At 40.5% G+C, this 25,411-nt stretch overlaps 2 protein-coding genes across 4 annotated transcripts in view; one reads left to right on the top strand and one right to left on the bottom strand.

Annotated features, from left to right (window-relative positions):
- Positions 1-9,057: 9,057 nt before the first annotated feature.
- Positions 9,058-25,380, bottom strand: klhl17 (kelch-like family member 17). 2 transcript variants are annotated; one of them, XM_044122600.1, is made up of 12 exons: positions 25,007-25,380; positions 21,311-21,575; positions 19,656-19,777; positions 19,331-19,552; positions 15,123-15,239; positions 14,830-15,043; positions 14,568-14,712; positions 13,913-14,080; positions 13,171-13,259; positions 12,951-13,024; positions 12,629-12,810; positions 9,058-9,973 (listed from the first exon to the last, which is right to left on the bottom strand). In XM_044122600.1, the coding sequence occupies exons 1-12, from the start codon at positions 25,079-25,081 to the stop codon at positions 9,745-9,747; spliced, it is 1,902 nt and encodes a 633-aa protein (XP_043978535.1). In that variant the 5' UTR covers positions 25,082-25,380; the 3' UTR covers positions 9,058-9,744. The 2 variants fall into 2 exon arrangements, with proteins under 2 accessions (XP_043978535.1, XP_043978543.1); XM_044122608.1 differs by lacking the exon at positions 25,007-25,380 and adding an exon at positions 24,253-24,629.
- The window catches only part of noc2l (NOC2-like nucleolar associated transcriptional repressor), a 33,894-nt gene continuing 22,438 nt past the window's right edge, over positions 13,956-25,411 (top strand). The window contains exon 1 of one of the 2 annotated variants that reach the window (XM_044122569.1): positions 13,956-14,092. The gene's annotated coding sequence lies outside the window, so the exon portion shown is untranslated. Of the gene's footprint in view, positions 14,093-25,051; positions 25,070-25,411 lie in introns of those variants that run through there. The other variant, XM_044122550.1, reaches the window with a different exon arrangement.

Below are 25,411 nucleotides of genomic sequence, written 5' to 3'. Positions count from 1 at the left end.
AGTAATTTCACTGATCGCATCAGTCAAACTGTCATGGTCATGTTTGCTTTGCTGAGTATTCAGGTCACTGTGCTTCGGTGAGCTGCTGCATTTTTGCCATGGCATGCAACGCATGCTGCGGTTTGTCAGTTAATTTCAACCAGTCCAACCTGTTGCCGGCTGAAAGTTGATGCACCTGAAGCTCCAACAGACAAGGAGGATGTTAACAGGAGCGTCTTTGTCAGGTCCAGATCACGCTTTTTAAAATCCTATTTGTTAGTCAAAAGTTACCTGAGCTGTATATAAGATAGGTTTTATTTTTAACTTCCCGATTTTTCTTTTTTCCCCCGACTGATGACCTTTTGATAAATAAGGACAAGTACAGGCCTGAAAAAAGAAAACATTAGTAGACAATGAGAGCCCAAGTCCAGACCTTGAGAGTTGCTCTCCTGCAACTTTAAGACGCATCTCTGCTTCGACACACCTGAAATCAATTAGCCGAATTCCCTCATCAGCATGCAGTCATTCTAGGAAAAGACGTCATGCAGTCAGACATAACGGTGGTAGCATGATGGGTCTCAGATGCTTTTACTGCTTCAGGATTTGGACAATTTGCTGTAATTGATGAAACCATGAATTCTGCTCTGTAGAAGAAAATTCTTAAGAACATCCTTAAAGTACATTAAAACAGTACAGGATCTTACCATCAAGCACGTTTGGGTTATGAAAAAGGAAAAGGATCTGAAGCACACCAGCCAGTTCACTTCTGATTAGCAAAACTCTGTTGTAGTGGTCTATCCAAAGTCTAGATTTAATGAGACACCATGGTTTTTAAAAGGCTGTTTAAAGACCCTCCAATACGGCTGATTTAAAGCAATTCTGCAAAGATGAGTGAAGTTAAATTTCTTCACAGTGATGTAAAAGACTTGTTGCCATGAATTACAAATGTTTGATGAAAGTTGCTGCTGGCACATTCAGTTGTTAGGTTTAGGAGCCAATAGTTTTCTTTTTTTCTCATTAAGCCAGGTGCGTCGGGAAGTTTTCTTCTCTCATAGAAAAAAAAAAATCTTGTTGAAAATTCCTTTTTGTATTTACCCAGGTTATATTTGTGTTATGTTATTAGTTTGATGACCATGGATTTCAGAGTTACTAAGATCAGTCAGTTTTTGTGTGAGGTAAAAAAAAAAAAAAAAAGAGGAAACAAAGTAACTTTGAATGTTGCACCTTTTAATTAGAAACTGATTCCTGAATATTTTGTCACACAAAGCATTGACAGGCATTGTGTTTGGAATGCCATCAAAGCGTTGCTGTGATTCATGAGAAATGTTTCCAATCCCGCTTGCCAACTGCAACCTGTTATCATGGGAAAAAAAATGAAAACCCTAAATGTGTCTTCAACGTATCCAACCTGAAGAGTTTCCATTTCAGTTTGAGGCTTTTAAAAACCTCAATGCGGCGCTGTGGCGACATTACAATGGTAGCATTATTAGGTGTGTTATCTGCACTTATTACAAGCTCACAGTTCAAAAAACAGACCTGTACGGTAGCTGCAGTTGTAGTAAACATGAAAGAAAAGAAAATGCTTTGGATACATTTCGTTTTTAGTTTTCCTGTGTGTTGTCCTTCATTTTGAGCTTAAAATGTTGCTGTGATTTTACACATTTCTTAAATAACCTCTTTCTTAAATGTAAACAAGGCATGAAAATGTACTTTCCTGGTTATAGTTTATAGAAACACACACATAAAAACACCATGCTTAAAATAGCAGAACCGAAGCCCCTGATCGTTGAGCCTTGTTGGAACTTAGTCCTCTAATTTGATTGGCTAATTTGAAGAGTACCTGCAAGCGAAACTCAGCCTCTGATGAAATTCAGCAGAAATGCTGAGCAGACATTAAGACACGTTTCTGTTCCGCCTGTTCAAAAAAAGAGAAAAAAAAAACAACAAAAAAACCAGCAAGACATCTCCTCACCAAACCATAAAAAAGAGAAAACAGTGACTCATGTCTCCTTGAGTTCGTCATAAAAAGAAATCAGCCGGTATGGGATAATGATGATACCCAATCGGTTTCAGTTGAATCTTTCCGCTGTGTGGAATATTTATTTTCCAAGGAATGGCATCCAGAGGCTGTGTTTCGAAGTAAAAGTGGGGAGGCAGATGTCCAACCGAAGTTGAGCGTGTTGAACTGCCCGCAGATTGGAACAGTGGGATCCACTATTTGTTTTGTTGCTAACTACTTTTACCAATACATCACAACAATGTATTTCTTCCATTTTTTTGCGCTCAAATATGAAATGATTATATATGGACTATGTATGTCACTGGTTACAAGGTATTAATTAATTTAATGAGGTTAATATAATAAATGGCTAACACCAGCAATGTTCTATGCATTCTGTCCACATGCAGCCATATTGGATACCAGTCCAGTTGGTCATAGGGCCCAGTGGCGCCGGTGCAGGTTTTTCTGACTGCTTACCTTGGAAAATCCAATGGTCAGTCCAGTATGTTTAATTTTACATTATTACTGACTTTTCAGGTGTTGTTAGCATAGCACTGAATACAATTGTGGTACAGTGCAACTATTGTAGCTACAACCTTATGTTAGATAATGCAAGCTGCTTGATGGTTGAAGTTAGAAGCATAATTAAAATGTCCAATTTGTGGTCAGCAAGCAGAATCTTGTTACAGTTCGAAGAGATTACGGAAGTTCTATTTGCTAAATGCCTGAATAATTACTTAAAGGCTTTTTGAAAAAGACTTTGCATACACTAGGTCATCAATCCTGTAGAAAGTTTGGGAAAGCCCAGTTGATGATTTCATAGCTCTGTACACTGTAAAGATGTGATTTCACAACATTTTAATTACATGGAGGTTCATCTGTGGATGTTTTTAACCTACACGGCTTCATTGTGTGACATCAAGAGAAAAGCAAAAGCAATCACGAAGAGAATTATGAAACTTTGCAAGCCTAGTTTATGCCTGATCATTTCAAAATGCTTGCAGGTGCCACATTCATCTGCTCTGGATATTATATGAAGCCTCATATGTGCTCTGTCTCCCAGAGGTGAACCGTTGTTGTTGGTGTAAAATGTGATTCTCAACCTCAGAATAAAAGCTGAACGACCTTGTGCAGACCTCTCACTGAAACTAGTGTGATAGTCTCATTGTCCACAGTGCTTCACTGGCATGGACTGAATGGTCACTGACAGAGGAAGAAGTCAGTACTATAAAAGCAGCATAAGAGCCACGTTACAGTTTAAAAATGTATAGTTGGGCACAAAAAGCCAAATTTTCGGATGAAGCTAACGTTGAAGAGTTTGGCCATAATTGCTTCTCATTTGGAGGAAAATCGATGAAGCTTGTCTGAGGGGAAGAATCCTTATGTGTGAAGTTTTTTGCTGCAGAAGGGGGAAAAGTACACTTTGTGGAAATATCTGAGCAGCTTCTCAAGACATCGGCCAGGAAGCTTTCGTGCAAAGAAAATAGAAAATGTGTGGGCATATCGGAGAACCTGTGGGATCAATGCAGTCAACAAACCTGAGTCAGTTAAACTAGATCTGCAAAAAAATGCAGCAAACTAATGCGAGGAGCTTATGGAAGGATATCCAAAGGTTTACCCAGGTCACACGGTTTAAAGGCACTTTGTACCAAATACTCAGGAATTGTATGCTAATGTTTCAATTTGAAGGAAGGTTGAATGAAAACATTAAGAATTCACACAAAAACATAAAAAACAAATTTTCAAATGAACACTATCCTGCTTTTTCACCAGATAGTCATCTTTTGAGATTTAATTCATGATTGTATCAATCTTCCTTTCAGCTCTGCTCCTTCTGACTGCCACTAGCTCGACGACTAATCTGTTTCTCCAAACTGAGACGACACTGATGGCAACCAGGTGAGATACTGACTGCACATAGCAAGTACACTGATCAGTCTTAATATTTGTCCCTCATTTTTCACTGGGAAGGAAAACCCCTGACTCATTTGCAAACAGCAACAACTCTACAATAATTTCCAAATGCTACGCTTGCATCAACAGCCATTTGAAAAACTTTTTCATCTTGTTTGTATGCCATAAAGGTAATTTGGATTTACCGTACTTCTTTTTTCTTTTCTTTTTTTTTTTTTAAGTGCACCACATTTAACTGAAAGCTTTAGACTTGCTAAAGGTGAAACATTTCCCTCTCTCCGTGTGTGGTGAGCTGAACTTTGTCTCTCCCTGAGAAATGACTCGGCTGTGTTTTTCCAGACTCGGCGGGTAACTGCATTAGTGCTAAAGTGACACCTCAGGCCTCTAAAACGGAGTCTGGATATGTGAACCCAAACATCAGGCGTCCATCTGAGAGGCTGAGGTGCTAAAGTTCTCACAGAAAACAACCACAAAGAAAAGCGTAATTAGACCCCAGGTTTGCTTTGAAGGGATGATTAGTCTGATTCAGCTTCAGTTTCTGATCCTTTTCCACATTCTGCTCATGGACATGATCAAAACAAACAAACAAAGGGATGAGTAAGTATGAAGCTGTTTTTACTTGCTGGTAAATATTATCCATACAGAACAATACATTTGTCAGAAATAGGAATGTGCACAAATCAACTGAAACTGTCTTTTAAAAATTAACTAAACGAAAATACGACAGCTGCAACTGAAACTAACTTTGGCTTAGACACCTTTCAGCAAACACCCTCGATTAGCATTGAACGATATTCAATAGTAAATAAGCATCTCACAAAATCAGCTGTGTCACGATTACCAACACCCCTAATAATACCGAGAAATGAATTGAATGGGACAAATGATGCTTCAATATAGGAAATTCTTTTAAAGCCTTTTTCTTTCCTTACCATCCTCTTAAATACTATGAGACAAGAAAGCAGTTGAAACTGTAGGCCTTTCAAATTTGCTTTTACTATATAGAAAAAAGTTTAATTGTTTTTTTTCCAGTCGTAGTGTAGACACTACCTACCTCTGGATATCACCAAATGGTTAAAAATGCACGTGTGATACGAAACTCCACCCGCAGCACTAAGATGGGAGCAACCGTCAAGAAAAATGACAGGTAGTAAAATACAGCTGGAGGAAGTTGGAGTAGTGGAAGAATGATGGGGGGGAATCGGAAGATTAATGCAGGTGTGGCACTTATAAAAACATCTTGGTGGAAAAAACTAGATCTACGAGGAAACAAAGACTGAAACAAAGAAGCAGGAAATCCTTCCAAAAACAAGCTCAGCACTAATAAAAAATAAATAAAAAAAAACAATTCTGATACAAGAATTCATTTCAGGTGACCTTGTGGTTTGGGCTAACAAAAAAAAAAAAAAAGTTTTATTTGAATGTTTTCTAAATCATCTCGTAAAACATAATCGTCATCTGCTGAGGAATTTGAGCTCTGCTCGCCAGCAAATTGCCCTCGGTTTGCCTTAAAAGTAGATTTTATTCAACTGCAACTTACTAAAGTTTATATCCGGTCCTTGAGACAGTGCCATAGTGATAAGGCATTGTCGGCATGCTGACAGCTCCAACCTCACAGCCTGATTAGGTGAGAAGACGCGGACACTAGGTGAGAAGAAGGAGGTCGTGGCAGATAAGCAGCAGCAGCAGCTCTTTCAGAGGGAGAACATTGGTCTAGACAAGCTGTAACCTCATTAGCATCCAGAGAGCCGAGGCGAGTGGAGACACTCAGCAGCTGATTAAATTCTGATGCATGCGGTGGGTCGCATATTGAAGGGGCGCTTCAGTGTTATGTTGGCGAACCTTTTGATAAAAATTAATTACGGTGATCAAATCAATCAGGCTTGTATTGAGAAATAGAAGTCTTTAAAGCTTCAGTATGACACATCTGTGAGGCTGATTTTGTGGGGAAACTATATGTTATATAGAAAGTCCTATACTGATTTTCACTGAAAAGAAAATTCTCATATCAGAAAATATGAGACGGACCTCGCAAAAGTATTCAAACGTTAAACCTCTTCACACTTTGCCAGGTTACAACCACAAATGTTTCTGGGACAATGAAGGGATTAAAAGCCACACAAAATGGTGTATAAATAAGAAGTGGAAGAAGGGGAACATTTAAAATATATATTTTTTTAATTGGTACTTTTAAAAATTGCCTTTCTCTGCTGTTAAACGTAAGTTTCTTTATATTTATCCCCACCAGCTTTGCAGATCCACAGACTTTTTTTTTTTTTTTTGCTTTTCTCTGAAAAATACCTCAAACTAAATCAAACTGCACAGAGAGTATCTTTGAACTTTGTCATAAACTCTCAATTGCTTGTAGGTCTGAACTTCGACTAGGCCATTCCAAAACAAGGATAATCTTTAACCTCCCCCTTTAGCTCCGGATGGAGATTCAAGGTAGTTTCCTATTGGAAGATGAACGTAACACCACACCGTATTTTATATGTAGGCAAGAAAAATGCAATTCTGGCCACATCTGACCTGAGAAACTGCTTCCCCACAGCATGATACTGCCATCGCTGTGTTTACAGCTGGTGAAGGTGTGTTTAAGATTAGGTACAGTGGTAGATTTAGTCCACAAACAATGTTTTGCATGTAGGGCAAACAGTTCAATCCTGGTCTCATCTGACCAGACCACCTTCCTCCACATGTATGAACTTCTGCTGAATCGGCGAAAAAGAAATTCCACATTTATCAGCCCTATTCACAAATCTCATATCACTTCACTTTTCCGTTTGTGGTTTTGTGGTAGATTTGCACACAAGTTTGACTCAGTATTTCTGACATGCATGTAAAAGAAATGCCTCACTGTTGTTCTGTACAAAAATTGCCTGATTTATACATATTGAATGGGCATCTAAACTTAAGTTAGTGGCTTCTCTTTCCCTTACCATTTGCTGATTCAAAGAAGTGTATCGTTTAGAACAGTGGTCCCCACATGCGCGTTGTGAGGATCGTCGAAGTCAGCGTTGGCGCAAGACTCAACCCTCGGCATCCGGTGTACGATTCCTCAGACTCCAGTGTGGTTGGGGACCACTGGTTTAGAAGACTGTTTACATTCGAAAGCATGACTCTAACCTTCCCCCACATTTCTTGTTTTAGAAGATTAGCTATATGGCAGATAGCCAAGGCATACTTAAAGTAAAAAAACAAACTAGAAAACCTTGAGCTTCATGTTTACTTCAAAGACCTCTGGCGTGGCATTTGGAATGCATTTGTTGCATCAACATGCTTTCAGTTTTAGTAAATAATCTGAGCAGATGAACAGATTAGTGTTTCCCAGTGAAAAACTTGGGAGTCTTACACGTTTGCCGTCTGGATGTTTGGGTTTTGCGGAGTTACAGGCGATCCGGCCGAGAGTTTCTAGGGGCAGTCACAGGTGTGAATGCCATGTGACTGAGGTCAGGAAGGGGAAAGTGAGAGTGTTCAGCTGTCCGTTTAAATCACTGTGATAGACGAGTATGTTGGAAACCTACCAAGGAAATGTGTACAGTGAACCTAGCAACGACCTCGCTCTGCAGCTCAACCTTTGCTGTGTGTGTGCGTGGGTGTGTGTGTGTGTAAGAACATTTTCAAGGAAATCCAGCTGCTCTTCCCATGCACAGTTGCAAACAGGTTCCACAGAAGCCTTTCGCTTTATTTGGAGTTTTAGTGAAGCACAACAGGACGATTACCACATCTGAAAACGTCTTTATTTCCATTTTTGAGTGTACTGTATTGCTCCACTTCGCAATAGTGCAAAATTCAACATATTAAAGTCTGTCATAAATAAACATATAAATAAACACGTATCACAACACCAACCACAAACGTAAAAAAAGAAAGAAAAGAAAAAAAAAAGAGAGGCTACAGTCACATTGACATTGCACAAACAGAACTCAGAAACTAAGCAATATATGTACATTTTAATCCAAAGAATGGAGGTTTTTAGTCTTATGTGAATTTGTGCAGCTTGTTATCTTATCACTTTACGGAGTACTCACATTTTTATAAGGCCATCAGTGCTCAATTTCTACCTCACACACCTTTGCACACTTTAATGAAACTGAAGGTAGTTTTAGAGAGAGAGAAAAAAACTAAAACGGATAAATAAATCCTTCAAAACAAGGAGAAAAGGCAACTTCTTAGAAGTCTGGAATGATATCACTGCACTACACATGAGCTGAACTCAACTATTACTTATGAAAAGGACAAAATGATTCATTGTGAGTATATCAGTTTGAACAGGTAGATTTTCCTTGGAATGTTTATGCAATAGTAATGCATTTTTAATATTTTATTGTAACTGTTTAAACAAAGCTCAACTTATCAACCACAGTTAAAATAGATATGGCTCAATTTAAATAAATGCAATAGGATGGCACCCACCAGCCAAGTCTATCCATCTTGAGGGGAAAATAATGCACCTCAATGTGTTTTTGAAAAATAATTTAGGCAAACACAATAAATGCTATTAGATGTACAGTGAGCTCCAGGGTCATGTGGCAGTGAATAAACATTAAGAAATGCAAATTAATCGCCGCACATCTTAACACAGCAAGCAGTCCTCTCATACTCTTAACCCACACCAACCTCTCAGACTAAGACATTCTTCTTTGTCATTTCCATTCATGACATGCACATCACACGTTAAATAAATATATTTAAAACACTCTTAAATAGTCATCGCTTGGATCTGTTTCTTTCTCTGAGCATCTTTAAAACTGAATATATTAGATTTTATAAATGCATCTACTTCTGTATTATTCGTTCTTTTATATAAATAAAGATCCAAACTTATTCGCAGTTCTGAGGGCCTAGCTTGTTTGTGTTCATGCTTTCTTGCAGCGCTTTTAAACATTGCCCGTTACTGCCACCTAGCGTGGCACAGCAGAACTACAACTACATTTCTCATCTTTTGGGGTGGAAGGGTTTCTGTGTCGATACGTAGTCATGCATGGTACGACCACTGACAAAAGCTACATTCCAAAAGTAAAATCATTCAGTTTGTTTATATATATATATATATATATATATATATATATATATATATATATATATATATATATTTTCACAATTATATATATATATATATATATATATATATATATATATATATATATATATATCATTGTGAAAAACTCTTGACATGAAAGAAAAAGTTTTGCAGGGAACTACAACATCAAACCAAAAAGTTACAACACACATTACAGAATAAAGTGCCTACTTTGTTTTACGATATGTGTGTCAAACACTTATCATGGTGGGCACACCAATTTTTTTTTTTATTACATTTTTAAAAATTTTTAAGAAATAAGTTTTGAAGGGTATGGTTTTGCTGTTCTGGAGAGACTCTGAGGAATCCAGACTAGATACGGTGCAGTTCAGAGCCAACAGCAACATGGCGGAAAAAAAAGAACGGAAAAAATAAATAATAGAGAGTAATTATTAGTTTAAAAAAAACTATAAAAAAAAATTACAATTATCATAATTTAATAATACTAATAGTTCTTTATTATTTAAGATATATTAAATAATATTTTTTTTATCATATAATAAAGTATTTTTTATAATTACTTATTGTCTTTAGTTGCTATGTAAAGCATGCCTGGTTAGCTTTTTAACCAAGTTTGCTAATAATTCTGGAGTGTACCGTACCAAATAAAGAGGCCTCATTCACACGGTGTCCCTTCAGTTCTCCCTCTCCCCGGCGCTCCCAGTCGTCCCTCCTCCTCGTCTCACACTGAACAGTTGCGTCTCTTCCCAGATCCAGTCTGGGCTGTAGCAGCGGTGGCCGAAGTCAGCCAAACGGTGACCCCGTGTCAAAGGCTGGTGGAGGACACTGAGAGGGTAGGCGAGGAAGGCGGCGGGAAGTTCAGGAGCTCGAGCACCGCCACGCCGACGCTGCTGCGCCGAGTGAACATGCAGGAGGCCGCAACCCACTTGTTGCTCCGCGGGTTGTACTTCTCGATTGAGTTAAGACTGGAGCTGCCGTCGTTGCCTCCCACCGCGTACAGCCACCCGTCCATAGCCACCAGGTCGTGAGTGCTCCTAAGAAAATTTGGATATTAAGAAATATCACAATATGTAGATCTTCCATCAGGAAGAAATTTTTAGTACAGCTCCATATTGCTCAGTCTTCATACAGTGGCATGCTCCCATAGACTGTAGTACAGTTTGTCACTTCCCAACCACATTTTATGGCATTTTATGATATATATCAGGGGCGTCAAACTCATTTTCATTTCAGGTCATATCAAGATCACAAATATTCTTAAAGGGCCAGCTGCAGTAGAATGTATTGACAAAACTACCTATTACACTTAAAATATTAATAAATAGCTTTCTCTATGTTCAATAAGTTCTTAAAATTAAATAATAATAATAATAATGTTTCACATAACTGTAGTTTGGAAGTACTCAGATAAAAATCGCTTTGATTTGATCTATAAGATATTTTAGAACACAACTATTATCTTGAAGGTCAAATTTATGTGTCCCTGAAGGCCACAAGGCTCAGGGGCCGGTTTTGGCCCCTGAGCCTTGACTTTGACACATGCTCTCCAGATAAACACAAAGTAATGCAACAGTAGGAGGTGGAAGGAAATAATTCATGTTTTTCTTAAATTTTTCCAGATCTATTCTGAGTATGAGTGGAACTCTTTTTTTTTTTTTTTTTTGTCAAAGCCTAAACCTAAATCTAGCTGACAGTTTTTGGCAAGAGTTGAAAACTGATGTTCACAGAATAATTTATCCTTGAACCATTTTGCAAGAATGAATAATCAGCAGTCTCTAAATTTGCAAAAGCTGGTAAGAATATACCTCCCAAAAAACTTGCAGCCACGATAATAGCAAGACGTGGTCCAACAGGCTCGGAGGAGAAGAATACAACACTTTTCAAGTGTTGAATCCAAGATGTATAATTTCCTTCCACCTCATAAATGTATCCTATTATGTGTTGGTTTACCACTTGAAAATCCCAGTGAAAAACATATTGGGTGTATTTTGGACAGGATTTTTTTTTAAACATTGTGTCTTTTACACTCATTAATATATCAATGCAGTGGGATGTTTTGGATGGCGTAAATGGAGACTCACAGGAACTAAATAAGAAAAACCCCTCAGAGACGAACATGAGTTACTCATGGGCTGTTATCAGGTTTTCGTTCTCTCACATCCAGGAGTGAACCTTTGTGTTTGTGTAGGAACAAGTGAATCTGCTGCTGTGCCCACGAGGGCTGCTGTGTCTAAATGTTGCACCACGAGGCAGATCGGAGCCAACGCGCTGATGGAAACGTGTGCACACGAGCCTGTTCTGCCACTGTTCATTTTTAAAGACATGAGAAAAGGTTGACTTTTTCTGAAAGGGATGTCATTCGATGTTTATGCCTGGAGGAGGACAGGAAAGAAAAGAAGACATGAAACGACTGAAATCCTTTGGTTTGAAAAGAGGAAACTCCAGGATTTTCTGCTGGATGAGCTACGAAAAGCAGATGAATAAATCACTTTACCTGTCAAGAAAGCCTTTAGATTTTTAAAAAGTGATTATAAAAGAACTCCTCCATTACATAATGGTACGCTTCAAGCCTTCACACCCCCACATGTTTAACACAGGAACACCCCTCCCCTCCCCCCCTCTCATTGACTTCAGTAATCTCTGCTGAACCACAGCCACTCACCAGTTGCAACAAGCCCAACAAATGTATTACTTCCTCAGAAAGTTAACCTCCCTTGCAAGTAAACGTTTACCGATCTGTGATAGAGGTCTGACCTACTGAACAGCGTAGTTTTCTAGCTGCCCTTCACCAAACAGAAAAAACTTGCTGCAAGTGTTAACATTCCGCCGTCTTCTTTTAAAAGACACACTGGCCGACTCTGTATTCTGAGACGACATTAATCTCATCAGAGCTGTAAACCTGAACAAACCGAAGCTTTTCTGCGAGAAGGAGCAGACGTCATCAGAACAGAAACTATCTATTTATTTCATAAACTTGTTAGAATTTTTTTGGTCTACTTTTCCATGACTGCTCATTCAATTTAGCCACGAATAAATTATTTGCGGTTTGATATTCTATTCTGTTCCTAATTGATTTCCTACACATTTCCAACACACTCCCTTAAAATTTTGTCCCCAAACTACTGATAAATCGTCAATCGTTATTTACAGACTAAAGTATTTATTGGATTAGAAAGACTGAAGAGTTTTCTGCAGCTTTTCCTTTGAATGATAAAATGTTAATGCCCATTCAGGGTGTCGTTGCCTCCTACTGCTAAAGCAGGAGGCAGAACTGGGTCATCCTGATGGTTCAGCCGGTTAGGGTGTGTCTCATTTAATCAGCTTTCCTGAAAGCAATCCAGGTTATCCATCGTCTCCCCCACATTCTTTCTCTCAATCTTTCAATGTCGCAGTATAGAGCCAAAAACCACTCAGAGAAAGCGAAACTAAAAAACACAATGTTTAGCTTTATCATTGTCTAACTTTGTAATATTTAAAGCAACAACGGTAGGTCAGCGTGTTTTTCCTGCTGCAATACGGCTGATAATGCTGCCCTGCACGGGACAGTGAAAGGAGCTAAAAGTGAAGAAGTGTCTCAGCTGATGCAGGAAGTATTTTAGTGTTGGACATTGTAACCGGTTGAAAAATGTTGTCATTGTCATCCAAAGCAGAACCGTCCACCTGCAGTGTTTGCGTCGCTGCAGACTGACCTGCGGATGTTCATGGGGGCGACCCCTTCCCAGGTGTTTGTCTTCGGGTTGAAGCGCTCCACCGAGTTCAGGCAGCTGGTGCCGTCGTTACCTCCCGCCACGTACAGCATGCCGTCCAGCACAGCCACTCCCGCGCTGCTGCGCCGGCTCAGCATGTTGGCGATGGCAGTCCACGTGTTGCTCTGTGTGTCCAAATGAGACGCTGAGAATTACCGACGTGTCTGCACTGCAGATTTAGCTGACGAGATATGTTTTCGACTGGAAGATTCTGTGAGACTAAAGCGGCCAACATTTCTGAGGATAAAGTTTTTGAGCAGTTTACCTGCGGGTCGTATTTCTCCACCGTTGCCAGATGTGAGGAGCTGTCGTAGCCTCCCACCGCAAACAAGCTGCCGTCTGGAGGGAGAACAGGGAGTCAGCGTGGTACGTAAATATTAGCAGATAAATACCAAGGCAGCAACTCCCTCTGTATCTCTGAGACTAAAATAAAATCAGTGGATATAAACATGCAATAGATCAGCTGTTTAAATTTCTCTTCCCACCCAGAGTTGCAACTCGAACGTATCGCCTTCTGGTACTCATCGCTGCAATTGATGTCCATGTACTGGTCAGAGGGTCGTAACGCTCCGCGCTACAAGAGAGAAGAAGATCCGCGTTTGCTAAAATTACTCTGGCAGTCTAACATCAGGTCCACACAGAAGAAACACATAAGATTAAATTCACAATGTCCTGCCATAACCATTCAGACTCCTTGCAGTTTTTCGCACTTTTGTTTTATAGGATTCCCAGTGAGGTGATTCCTTTTTGCAAAATAGCTTAAGCTTAGTCATATTGGGCAAATAATCTGAAGTAGCATCACCAAAAAATGTCGCTGACAGCACCATATTTTACTCTGAGGGTGGCGTCTTTCAAGGTGATGCCCTGTGGTGAACGTCAGCCACACTGTGATTTGAAAATAGGCCAGCCCTGTAGCTTTGGTTGTATGCTTGGGGTTGTTATGTGAAAACGGAAACTTTCCACCACACCACGCTTCTTGTTTGTAAGCCAGAAAATATAAGCCTGGTCTCATCTGACTAGAATAAAAGCCTCGCCACATCATGATGTAGCCACCACCATGTTTCACAGATCCTGTGTAGGGGTATCAAAACAAAACGAAAAGCAAATTTTGAAAATCATCTTTTTTATTTTCTTCGACTTTAATACCTTGGAGTTTGTGATTGTAAGAAAAATTCAAGGGACATGAACTGTGGATTTAAAATATCAAGGCGCTATATTTGTTTTTACCTGTTCAGACAGGAGGCGCCATCATAACCCCCAGCAGCATACAGCAGGCCATGCAGAACAGCTACACCCAGACAACTCCGCCTCGTTCCCATGGAAACCTCCGGCTGCCAGGAGTTGGTGATGGGATCATAGGACTCCACGGTTGCGAGGTCTGAGGTGCCATCGTACCTTAAGAGAAAGGTTTGTCACAGAATATCAGCGTGGTTTCCTGCATTCACTCTGAGGAAATTCTGCTTACTGCCTACAGATTGCAAAGAGGCAGACATCAAAGATAAAGGGAATTAGATAGTTATAATCAGATTCAAGGACAAACATAAAGACATGGTCTGTCTTTATTTTTATTTAAGCACAAGTCAGACTTTTTACTGTCTGACTTATAAACAACGCTCCTATTGTTTATCCAATAGGAGCGTTGAATAAGCAAGACTGACATTTTTAGACCTTGAGATAACAGTGTGTTGATCTGTAGTAAGACGGGGATCGCTCATGTTCAGCAGAGCAGTTCGAGCCAGAAAACATGCAGACAGGTGTTTCAGTCAGGGTTAGAAATGACCTCTGCTTAAGCTGTACACTAAAGATTAGTCCCCAAGTCTTCTATTTCCTGGCGCCAGTTCATGTTTTATTAAAGGTCACCTCAGTGGGTGTCATCACTCACCCTCCGACAGCATAGAGTCTGTTCCCAATGGCTGCCACACCGACTCGTGCGCGCCTGGTGGACATGGATGCCACCATGTGCCAGCGGTCTGTCCTGGTGTCGTACGCCTCGCAGTCTCCGTGGATGGCGAAAAGGCTGCCTCCACCTGCAACAGAAGTTCAGTTTTGTAAATGCATTAAATATGCAAGACAAAAAAAAAAATAAAAAATCCAGATGCATTTTCCAAATGTACCCTGACGGGTACCTTCAGGTGCACACTGACCGACGGCAAAGAGCACAGGGCTGGCCCCCTCACAGCGCCGGGGGCGCGTCCGGCTGTTGCTCAGGACCCCCCTCTGCTCGGGCATCAGGTGGTACTTCAGAGCCTCGATCAGCAGATCTTTGCACTCCGAGTGGTGACGTACCAGCAGCTCCGTATCGACGTTGCTCATCAGGAAGTCTCGCCTCAGCAGAGGCAGCCGCACGCACTTCATCAGCTGGTGAGACATGGCAGAGGTGATTGAGGAGGGGGTGTCGGGGGGAATAAAAATCGGATGCGTTTTCATCCTGACTTACCCAAGGCACATGCTGCCTGCGTCCGTCTATGTCATGTTTCACCCAGGTCAGCACGGCGCGGTACACCTCCTCCTCTGACGGCACATTCAGATTATCACTGGAGATCAGGTCAAGCACCTGAAGAGACATGACAAGTAAAATTCAGCTTCACCACAACCCAAAGGGGCATTCTTTCTAGTTAAGAAAAAATAGCAATAAAATTAAAAATACTGAAAAAGCCCTCATTCCCTTATAGCCCTGGTTGCATAGGTTGGGTAAGTAGAGCTGTTTGCTTCAGCCAATTACTTTTTGGGTAAATTATTAGTTTGTAGAACAGTGATTCATGTTATAAATTTACTAATATAAAGCTGATCTGAATATTTTAACTCTGTCCATCGTCTCACCAACTCAAACCAGCTTCCCTATCCCTGCCAAAGAAGAGTATCCCCACAGCATGACGGTGCCACCAACATGCTCCATCATGTGGATGGTGTGTTCAACTCAGTTTAGTTTTTTGCAGTAGGACAAAGATTACACATTGATCTCGACTGAGTATTTTCTTTTGTCTTTCCTTTAATAACTGCTGTTGAAATGTTAAACAGGTGGATTTTTATTTTTTTAATTTTTTTTATTGCAGATGAACTCTCGTCTCTTCCTTCCCCCTCGTCTTCATTTCAAAATAGAATCGGTCCAGATTAAATCCACTTAAACCTTTCTGTTCTTATGTCATGGTCTCTTTGTTGTTACCACGATATATTTAAAGCTGCCATTATTCCGAGCACATAAAAACGAGCGCAGCAGTCGGAATGACTGGCTGGCACTGTTCCCAGGTCAGCGCTAAGCTGGCCGGGCTGCAGGGGAAAGGAGCGGCCAGCCGTCATCTTTCCTGGCCGCAGCGACACTTTGAAGTCGCTGAGGAACACAGCCTCTTCTAATCCACAGTCAGAGTGAGAGAGAGAAAGAGAGAGAGTTCAGGCCCCACCCTGCAGTCACCACTGCCTCTGCATGCACATACTGCATCACATGAATTTACTAAAGAAGAAAAACTCCACAAATAAATAATTAGCAGTAACCATCCTCTTACTGGTGGTAAGGAATGCAATAAGCACGAACGACATGAGTATCAGCAGATATTAAGACACAGCCACCACCCTTCAAAATGTCATGCATGTGATGTTAAATCAGTGAGCCATCACCCAAGCTGACTAGTCACAATCCTGTCATGCCTTCTTGATTTCCCCCTCACAGAACATAAAAGAAATATGGGACACATTTCACAGCCCTGTGAGCTTCGAGTCCTTCAGAGCGTAGAGGATATACATCCAGATCTGGTGCAGATTTGGACCAGCTGTCGACAGACTAAAGGAAAAAGCCAGAGGAAAAAGAAGAAAGAGTCTGAAGAAAACTGTATAGCTTTAATCTGCTTTAATGTAGCTTAACTGCTGGTGCTTTAAAGGCGTGCACCCACACAGTAAGAGCAAATTCAGTTTGAGGCCTTTGAAGGGCTGAAACATGGAGAGGCTTAGCGTTCGACTCCTGTGGAGCGTCATCGCTTCACTGCTGCAGAAACCATGGAGATAATGGGGAACGGTGTCTGCAGCTGTGTGTTGTTGCAGCCACTGTCATCTGACTTTTGTTTCCTTAGAAAAATTAGAAATTTTACCAAACACTTTTGAAGCTCCTTCTAAATCTAATGACATTGTTGCTGAGCTTTTTGCTCTCAACACATTACAGAAAAAAAACAACAACAACAAAGATTGGAGATAGAAAACACAACATACAAATAAAATCCAGTGAAATAGAGTTTAGCATCGTCAGCAGTCTGGACAAAGTCATAAGAATCGCCAGACAATTGATTCAAGTGATTTCAACAGAACTGATGCAGAATACTTTGTTTATAACATAAAGATGCACCTTTTAAACTGAAGGGAAGGTGCAGTAAGGACAGTCCATCCTGATTAAAGCAGAAACAAACTCCTCTTACATCATAATTGGTCTATTTAGGCTTCTTTTAAACAGTTACAGCAGCTAAATTCAAACAGTATGCTATTAGCTGACAAATCCCAGTAATCATGCCACATTTTATTTAGTTTGTCCAAAAAATGTTAAATGACCTTTAAAATAAATACAGTGCCATTTCTCATATAAATAAAGAAAAGTCTTTCTTTAATAGTGTACTTGCAATAATTAAATACACATATTGAATAGTAACAGTTTTGAAGTTTGAAAACTGACAGCCCTTTTACCTTCACTATATAGTACAATATCCTGCATACCTGCAGATTGCAGAGATCCTACACCTTTTCTCTGATACAGAGAGCAGAATTACCCCACCTGATCCAAAACAGAGCCATTTCCCCTTTACTACCCCTGAATTAGTGTTCCACAGTGGGCTGAGTTTGAAGATGTGCTTCCACCAATATGGCCCTGAAAGGTTGTGGAAAGTAGCTGCATTGTCATGGCTTCCAAGTTTTCCTCCTCCCGATGGCACATTTATGCCATCGGGCCCTCTGATCTTCCAGAGTGCAATGATAAAGATAAATCATTAATCATATATTTGCCATTATAAAATGAAACCTAATCATTTTGCACCTGTATGAAAAAATAATTCTCACTCCGGGTATTTTTCAGCTGTACACAAATATGGGCCACTGTGATGATACCACAGCCATGCAGTGCTTTAAATCACAACAATTAGCACAGTGAATAAGAGGAGTCTGGTCTTTTCTCTTAAAACCCTTCATTTATTTTCTGTACTTGTTTCATCCTCCTCTGGGTCACAGTGGAAGCTAGAGTCCATCAGAAACCGGGACAGGTCACCAGTCCATCAAAGGCCCTTGGCCCAAAATGTTTCTTATATTTAGGCGGACTGTGTTAGGTCATCCTGCCGTTTACCGCACATATTAATGAAACTTGCACTGCATTTAATTCTATTCACTAAGCCTTCTTTGTCTTTGGTCAGTTAACCTGTTCTGTGTTATTTCCTATTAACACCCAAATATTAATTTAATCCAGGACTCCTTGCATATTTTACCACTGAAACAGCATAAATAATAATGTGTTGGTTCATCCGATAAGAAAAGGTTTCAGAGGAGCTCAGGCTGATAAATGAAACCAATTTGCAGCTTTGCAAGTTAACCAGCTAATCTGAGAAACAGATTAGCTGCAAAATTGATAACTTGTATATCCTTCATATCCATCTCTGCTCTTGAAGGACTTATAAGTACAGCTAATAAATTGGTGGATAAATCTCTTTTAAAATTGGATTAAACTGGTGACAATAACATACAATAGCACACTGGAGCCAGAATAGAAACCCTCATTGATATGCAGGAGGCGTAAACGTGGTTGTTTGCTCTATAAACAGAGGAGCAGCTGTGAAAATGTCACTGGCTTCACCTAATTACCACTTCCAGGACTGGAGCAGCAGCACTGCTGCAGCTGAGCCCAAACAGGAGTAAGTGGTGCTTCAGCTTAGCTGATGAAGTAGATCAACTGGACAACAAGCCCTGAGGAATGATAACACCACGGGAGGAAAGGAGTCAACAGAAAACCCAGGGAGGAAAAAGGCTTTTTACAGAATGTCCCACCCACAACCATTCATTCAGGGCCAGAGACACACAGCTGTCCCCGTCCCCGAAAACATAACGCCACAGGGAAGCATGGTGGTGGCCGCATCATGGTGTGAAAATGCTACATCTCAACAGGGACAGGAAAGCTGCTCCCACCAACTCTGAGCAGTTGGTGGGAAGATGGATAGAGCTAAATATGTGACAATCATGGAAGAAAACTTGTTAGAAGCAAAACATACCTAAATACAACTAAAGCTGCCATCTAATTCTATAGATTGACACTTATTTTAGTGTTAGAATGGCCCAGTCAAAGTTCAGATCTAAATTTGATTAAGAATCTGCAGCAAGACTTGAAAATTGATGGACAGATGCTCTACACTGTGGCTGTAACTGCACTTCACAGGGCGTTTCTTTATGTTCTATCACATAAAATACAATAAAGTTTTTGGTTTCAATGTTTCTTTAAAAAAGTTGAATAAAAAAAAAATAGGAATACTTTATATAACATGTTTCAATTTGACTACCGGCTCATAGAAAAACACAGGAAAGGTAGACAGCTTCACGGCCACACAGTGAGGAAAAACCGCTATTAAAATTCATCAGGATGAGTCAGCAGAGCGCACAGCGGGAGGCAGAGACATGCAGGAGCCCACCCACCTGTTTCAGCGGCAGCAGCATGAACTCCTCTGTCTTGGACACTTCCACAAAGTGCTGCAGCACGTACTTGTGCGCCGACTTGAGCAGGTCGCTGCAGGAGTGCGTGTCTGCGAAGCCTCGGATGCCCAGGCAGTTGGAGGGGTCCAGCTGACTGAGGAGGAACTTGCAGCACGCGTCTCTCACCCCGTTGAGCTGCAGCAAGCTTGCTGCTGGAAGCAAGGTCTAGAGACAAGGCAATTTACAAGCGGAGAAAAAAAAAAGTAATATCTCTTTTTATATTTTCATGTTCAATTTGGCCAAAAATTTATGAAAATCTCAACCTCACCTGCACGTTACCTTCCCCGACTACGATCTCCGCCGTGTAGGCGTATTGGATAAGCTGCTCCAAAGCCTGAGCGTCAATGTCATGGAGGGTCACGTGAGTCTGCCGGCTCTCGGACATCTCATCTGCACGGCCACACAGAACCAAATCAGCCAAGCGGCGGCCAGCAAGTCATTACTCCTCAAACTTCCCGATAAAAATCCCCTCCCTCTTCAGCCGTGTTGAAGCATGGCATCTGCTAACGTACACAACCCTGCTGCTAAATGTAAGCACCGCTCATTTCCTCCCATCTGTTTAACAAGATGTTTTGACAGAGACTTATTTTTTTGCTAATTTGCTCAACATAAACAGCAGAAATACGCAGGAGCTCCTGCAGAGCAGTTTGAGGTGTAGAATTCGACGTCTGAAGAGCAACTTGTCTGACCACCTGCTCCTCAGACGGGAACAGGGCTCAGGAAACGATGAGCTGCAAAGGATGTTGGGGCTTCAACTCGACAACAAAAGGAAATGTTTGACGTTTGCGGTCAGAGCGTATGCCGTCTCGGCCTTCCTAAGACCGACCTTGATAGATTTCAGACAAAACGGGGCCTCACAAAAGTATTTATACCCCTTACACTTTCCGATATTTTATGATGTTACGACCATAAGCTTAAATGTGTTTTATTTGGATCTTATATAATGGTCCAACACACAATAGTGCATAATTGTGAAGAGGAATACATTTATTAAGCCTACTTAAAAAAAGATGTAATATTGCATTAGTAATCATCCCTTTTGAGTCAATAGTAGATGCTGGTGGTTTGTTTGTGCAAGCTTTGCATGCCTATAAACTATCCCCATATCTTTACCCATTTTTCCATATGGAGATGCATACGTTTCAAAATATCCGTGCTCATATTTTGGATGTGAAGAGCTGCGCATCACGATACGAGAGGTTGCAGAGCAAAACATCTCAACTTGCACAGCTAAATATTTACTGGTAACATCGTCACATGGACGTAAACTCGATTTAAGCTTGTGACTAAAATTATCACGTGCGAAAAAACTTCCACACAAAAGACTCTGCATGTGAACTTGTAGAAAATAAATTACAAATGAGATTTGTGTTTATATGCATCAGTGTTTCCACTATGACAGCAGGTCAGTAAATAAAACTTATTGACTCTGTTGCTGCGTGCGTTCAACTGTCCTCTCACCTGTGTGACTTTTGAAACATTTCTTGTAGTTGTTTGAATCAAAACTCAAATTGTGTCTGCCGAGGTGAGAGCAGAGCATGGCTGAGGAGTTCTATTCATGTTACAATGAAGGGCTGAGCAATCCGCCATGAGGATTGTTCAAAGCTTGATGTTTTGTTTTTTTTTGCTTTAAATTCCTCCACAACTTTCTCCGTGACCAATCTGCTGTGCTCCCTAGTCTTCATAATAATGTTCGCAAAACAGCTGGATTCATACTGAGATTCATTTATTCCCTTGGGGACTCTATTCACAGATTAAATGCTCTGGATTTTATTGAAGGGTGTCAGAATAAAGGGGACTAAATACAAAAGCACACTGCGCAATTCAGATTTTAATTTGTACAATAAAAGGTAAAAATGGTTTCAAGAGTTTTAAAGACTTTTTCAAAGTAGAGCATTAAAGTAGATGATCTGGTCAACTCACTGGTAAACATGGCATGGAAGTAAGGGCTGCAGGACGCCAGCACCACTTTGTGCGCCTTGATTTCCTTGTTGGAGACATGAAGCACGATGTCGCACAGCAGGCCGCGCTGTCGCATCCTGTTCATGGAGACGAACGAGTCGTGATAGTGCCGCTTCGAGTTGTGCGAGATGCTGTGCCCATCGCGGTTGAGCAGCTGCATGCCCCCCTCCATCATGATGCCGGGCGCTGCCGTGGTGGGTTTCTGTTTGGGCCGCACACTGGGCAACTGAAACGTTAAAAAGATAAAAAAAAAAAAAGTCTCATTAGTTCCTTACTTGTTTGATTCCTCGAGTCTTGGGGGATTAGCTGGCCTGCATGGAGGCAGGTGCTTTGACAGGTGTCCTGAGCCTTCATCGTAAATATCGTCACGGTGGTAGAAGCCATCTTGTCAGCGGTGACAGGCGGCCCGACCAGCATGGCAGAAACAAAAGTACGACAACAGAGTGCAGCTGGATGCAAAGTGCTGACGTGATTTTTATGACAGAGTCAAGTCTAATTAGATTCTACTTTGACAGCTGAAGTGTCAAAGGTTTTTATATCTTAAATAATTTTCAATCAAATTATTTGATTTATTTATTTTTTTTTACTGTTTACAATTTCTTCTGATTGATTCCAAGGCAAATTGTATGAGAATGTGAAAACGTGTTTGTTGAATCTTAAGGAAACACACAGGAAGCGTTGGAGCTGCCATAATCATTCAAAACGGGTATAACACAGTAAGGCTCCACAATACATTGTTATAGCAATATCAGTGTGTTCAAAATTGATTAGAGATACACCAGTCGATCAACATTCACTTCCTTGGGTGTCATCAGTGATTGACTGGTGAAATACAGTAAAATACCATTTTATTCCCTATTTAATATTTTATACTCAATCATTTTTTAATGTACCAACCAACTCTGATGCACTCTTTTAGTTCAATAATAATGAGATAAATATTAAAGACATATACTTTGATGCATAGATAGTGACTGTCTTATTCTTCCTTCTTTTTCTGTCACATTCAAAAACGACAATCTGACACAAACTTTCATCAAATACATTAACTGATGCTTTGATACTTTAAGAAAAGAAAAACAAACCTTAGAACACAAGTTAATGAGCACAAACCGATTCATGTGTTTTGGGTTTTTTGGGGTTTTTTTTTTTTTGAGAGGCCAACATGCCCAAAACTAACAACTGGTAAAAAACAAATGGAAGACCTCCTTCCTAAGCCACTCAATCTATTCGCTGTGTCCCAAATGCCAATGTCCCTCACATACCTTCGTCCACTAGTCATAAGGCATAGATAGAAACAGAAAAAACAAATGGCAGGAAATTTACTTCATGGCCCGAACAATGTGGAGCCCACATAATGGGAGAACACTTGGCTTGCCACTTCAATTACCCCTGCGGTGGATTTTGTAAAATCCTTTATCAAGATACATGAGGTTCATTTAACTTCAGTCTATTTTAAATGCGCATAACACTTTGAGGGAGTTTCAGTTTCACAACTTAGGAAGAGGACGTTTTAAAATTTTAAAAAACGTCTGAATCTAACATTCTGGTTATATTATTGTTCTTCTGCTTTAATACCTCACAACCACTTTTGAGACAATACTAGAGCTCAATAGTTGCAGTCCCCATCTGTAAGCTTGGCGAGTGTGTCCTCTCTTCTTCGCGTTTTTGAACAGTGCCTCAAGGCTCTCTTCTTGGTGCCCATAACATTCACAATCTCACAAAATCTCCTTTGGCTCCATCTTAAAAACACATCACACCCCTCAGATCGATATGCAAGTCTAACAGTTCTCTTTTCTCTCGTACTGTGTTTTGTTTGCTTGATTTTAACTTTTAGAAAAAGTTTCTGTAAACCAAGACCTTTATCTCAGATAAAATGCTTCTTGTCATTTAGTGACCTCAAAATGGTGATTTGTGATTTTATTACCTTCAGACTTCATTTATACAGTTCTTTGAACGCTGGTATTAGCCAGCCATCCTTATCAAAGCTCCAGTAGGTCCAGCTTATCGGTAAACTGTTAACTCGGATGGGAAAACAGGAAAGTCTCATTCCTGTCTGCACAAGATTAACTTTAAGATTTTATTTCTGACATGCAAACGGTCAAGCTCTGAGGTATCTATGTACCTTTTAGATTTCACTTCAGTTGGATAGTGTCTTGCTCCAAGCTGATCAATGATTTTGCACATTTACACATATTTAAGAATTGTGTGTGTATTTTTACTTGATTTCTTTTTTTATGTCTGTTCAGGCTTTTTTCTTTGCCTTTATATAGACAGCATTACAACTGTTTTGAAAGATCCCTTTTTAAATAAATTTCAGTTGACATGTCAGTGAAAAGAAAGGGGATTTGTGCTCAAGAAACACGCTAAGAATATCAGAGCAAATTCACAACCCCCACAATCTCCTCCTGAAGGAATATTGACCAGTCTGAAGTCCACGTTTCACATACAAGGTAAACACAAGTCTACAGTTGCTGCTGCACCTTGACAATATCCACCAGCTCTCCTAACTGCACACTCTCCAGTGTCCCACCGACATCTCAAATGTCATCACAGCTGCCTGGCGACCAGCTCCGGATCCCATTTTTCCAAGACACAATAGACCACAGAAACACCAAATGTGTTCCACAATCAGGAAACTGCTGCAAACTGAGATGTGCACACACACAAGGCTGAGCCTGATGTGACAGCACTGGATCACAGTTAAAACTAAAGAGCTGATCACCTTTCTTCCTTTCTGTCTCTGGCTGGCATCCTGCTTGACACTGTCGAAAACAAATGTTTTGCAGCAGAAGAGTTGTTGAGTGAAATCTGAACAACCCTCAACCTCCACTACATATATTTTAAACAAGATCACCCATCAGTTGCAGCTGCAGGAAAGAATGGATGTCCAATTTCTTTACCGGTGGTCGTGTTGCGGGTATCCTTGGACACTGTGTCCTCTTCGAAGTGATGGGAGAGAAATCACCAACTGTCGCAGTCAGGCTGCCTTAAGATTGGTACCATCGTCTGGCTGTTCTGTCCATATTCTGACCACAGCAGCATAGGAAATATGAAGAAAGCCCTTGTTTTGTGCTGTATGCACTGACGTCAATGCAAAAAAAGAACTGCATGAAAGCAGACATCGGTTTGTTAAGGTGGAGCCACTTCAGCTCAAAGTGCTAATGCGAAACTCCTCAGGCTGCCTCGGTGTAAAGCCGCAGTAATAAAGACACCCCAATGAAGCCCTATCATGCGAGTAACTGGTAACCCAACACAAAGACTGTGGTCGTCAAAAGATAACATAACAGAGAGTCTTAAAAGCCACCTTTTGTTTGGGCTGATCGGGAAGTGCGTTTGGTAAACCCTTCCACGCTGTCGCGAAAGGGCGGGGTTTGCCACAGCCGTATTATTGTTGAGAGGTTGGTCATTTCGGTTGGCCCAGACAAAAATCAAACGTCCACCAACTAGCTCAGGCGATTTAATATATATGTAACGTTAAGCTGTTTTAGCACAAGCATTAGACATATAGTATATAATTCTTTTGCTAAGTTGAAACATCAGCATTAAGTTACGAAGTATTTAATCCAAAATCTATTGTTACAGTTTAGCTAGCTAAACTAGCATTGCCTTAGTTTGACAACGGTTAGGTCGAGAAATAAAGCAGGCAGTCCTCACCCGCAGCCGCCTCCGGTGTCGATGTGACAGCGCTGATTTCTGTCGGTTCGTAAGCTTGCCCAGGTTTGTAGTCATGTAAAGCAACGGATAAATAGAAAGTGAGAAGCAAAACTAGTCTCCCAGTTTGGGATTATTTAATATAAACCTCACGTGCAGCATCAAAACACTCTTGTGTGCGGACGCGGAGCTCTGGCTGTTGAATATAAAGGTTGACGTCAACACTTGGATTAGTTTTTGTTTTCCAAATTAAGTCATCATTTTTGAAGAGTTTTTTCTTTCTTTCTTTTTTTTCCAAGTCACTGTACCTACCAGTGTCACACCGAGAGCATTTAATTTTTGGAATAACTATATTAAGTTAGTTAGAATTACAAGTAATGAAGCCCGCACACGAGAAACATAAAATCA

Source organism: Gambusia affinis, linkage group LG01, assembly GCF_019740435.1.
Source record: "Gambusia affinis linkage group LG01, SWU_Gaff_1.0, whole genome shotgun sequence".
Lineage (NCBI taxonomy): Eukaryota > Metazoa > Chordata > Actinopteri > Cyprinodontiformes > Poeciliidae > Gambusia > Gambusia affinis.
This window is presented reverse-complemented; position numbering and strand designations above follow the sequence as displayed.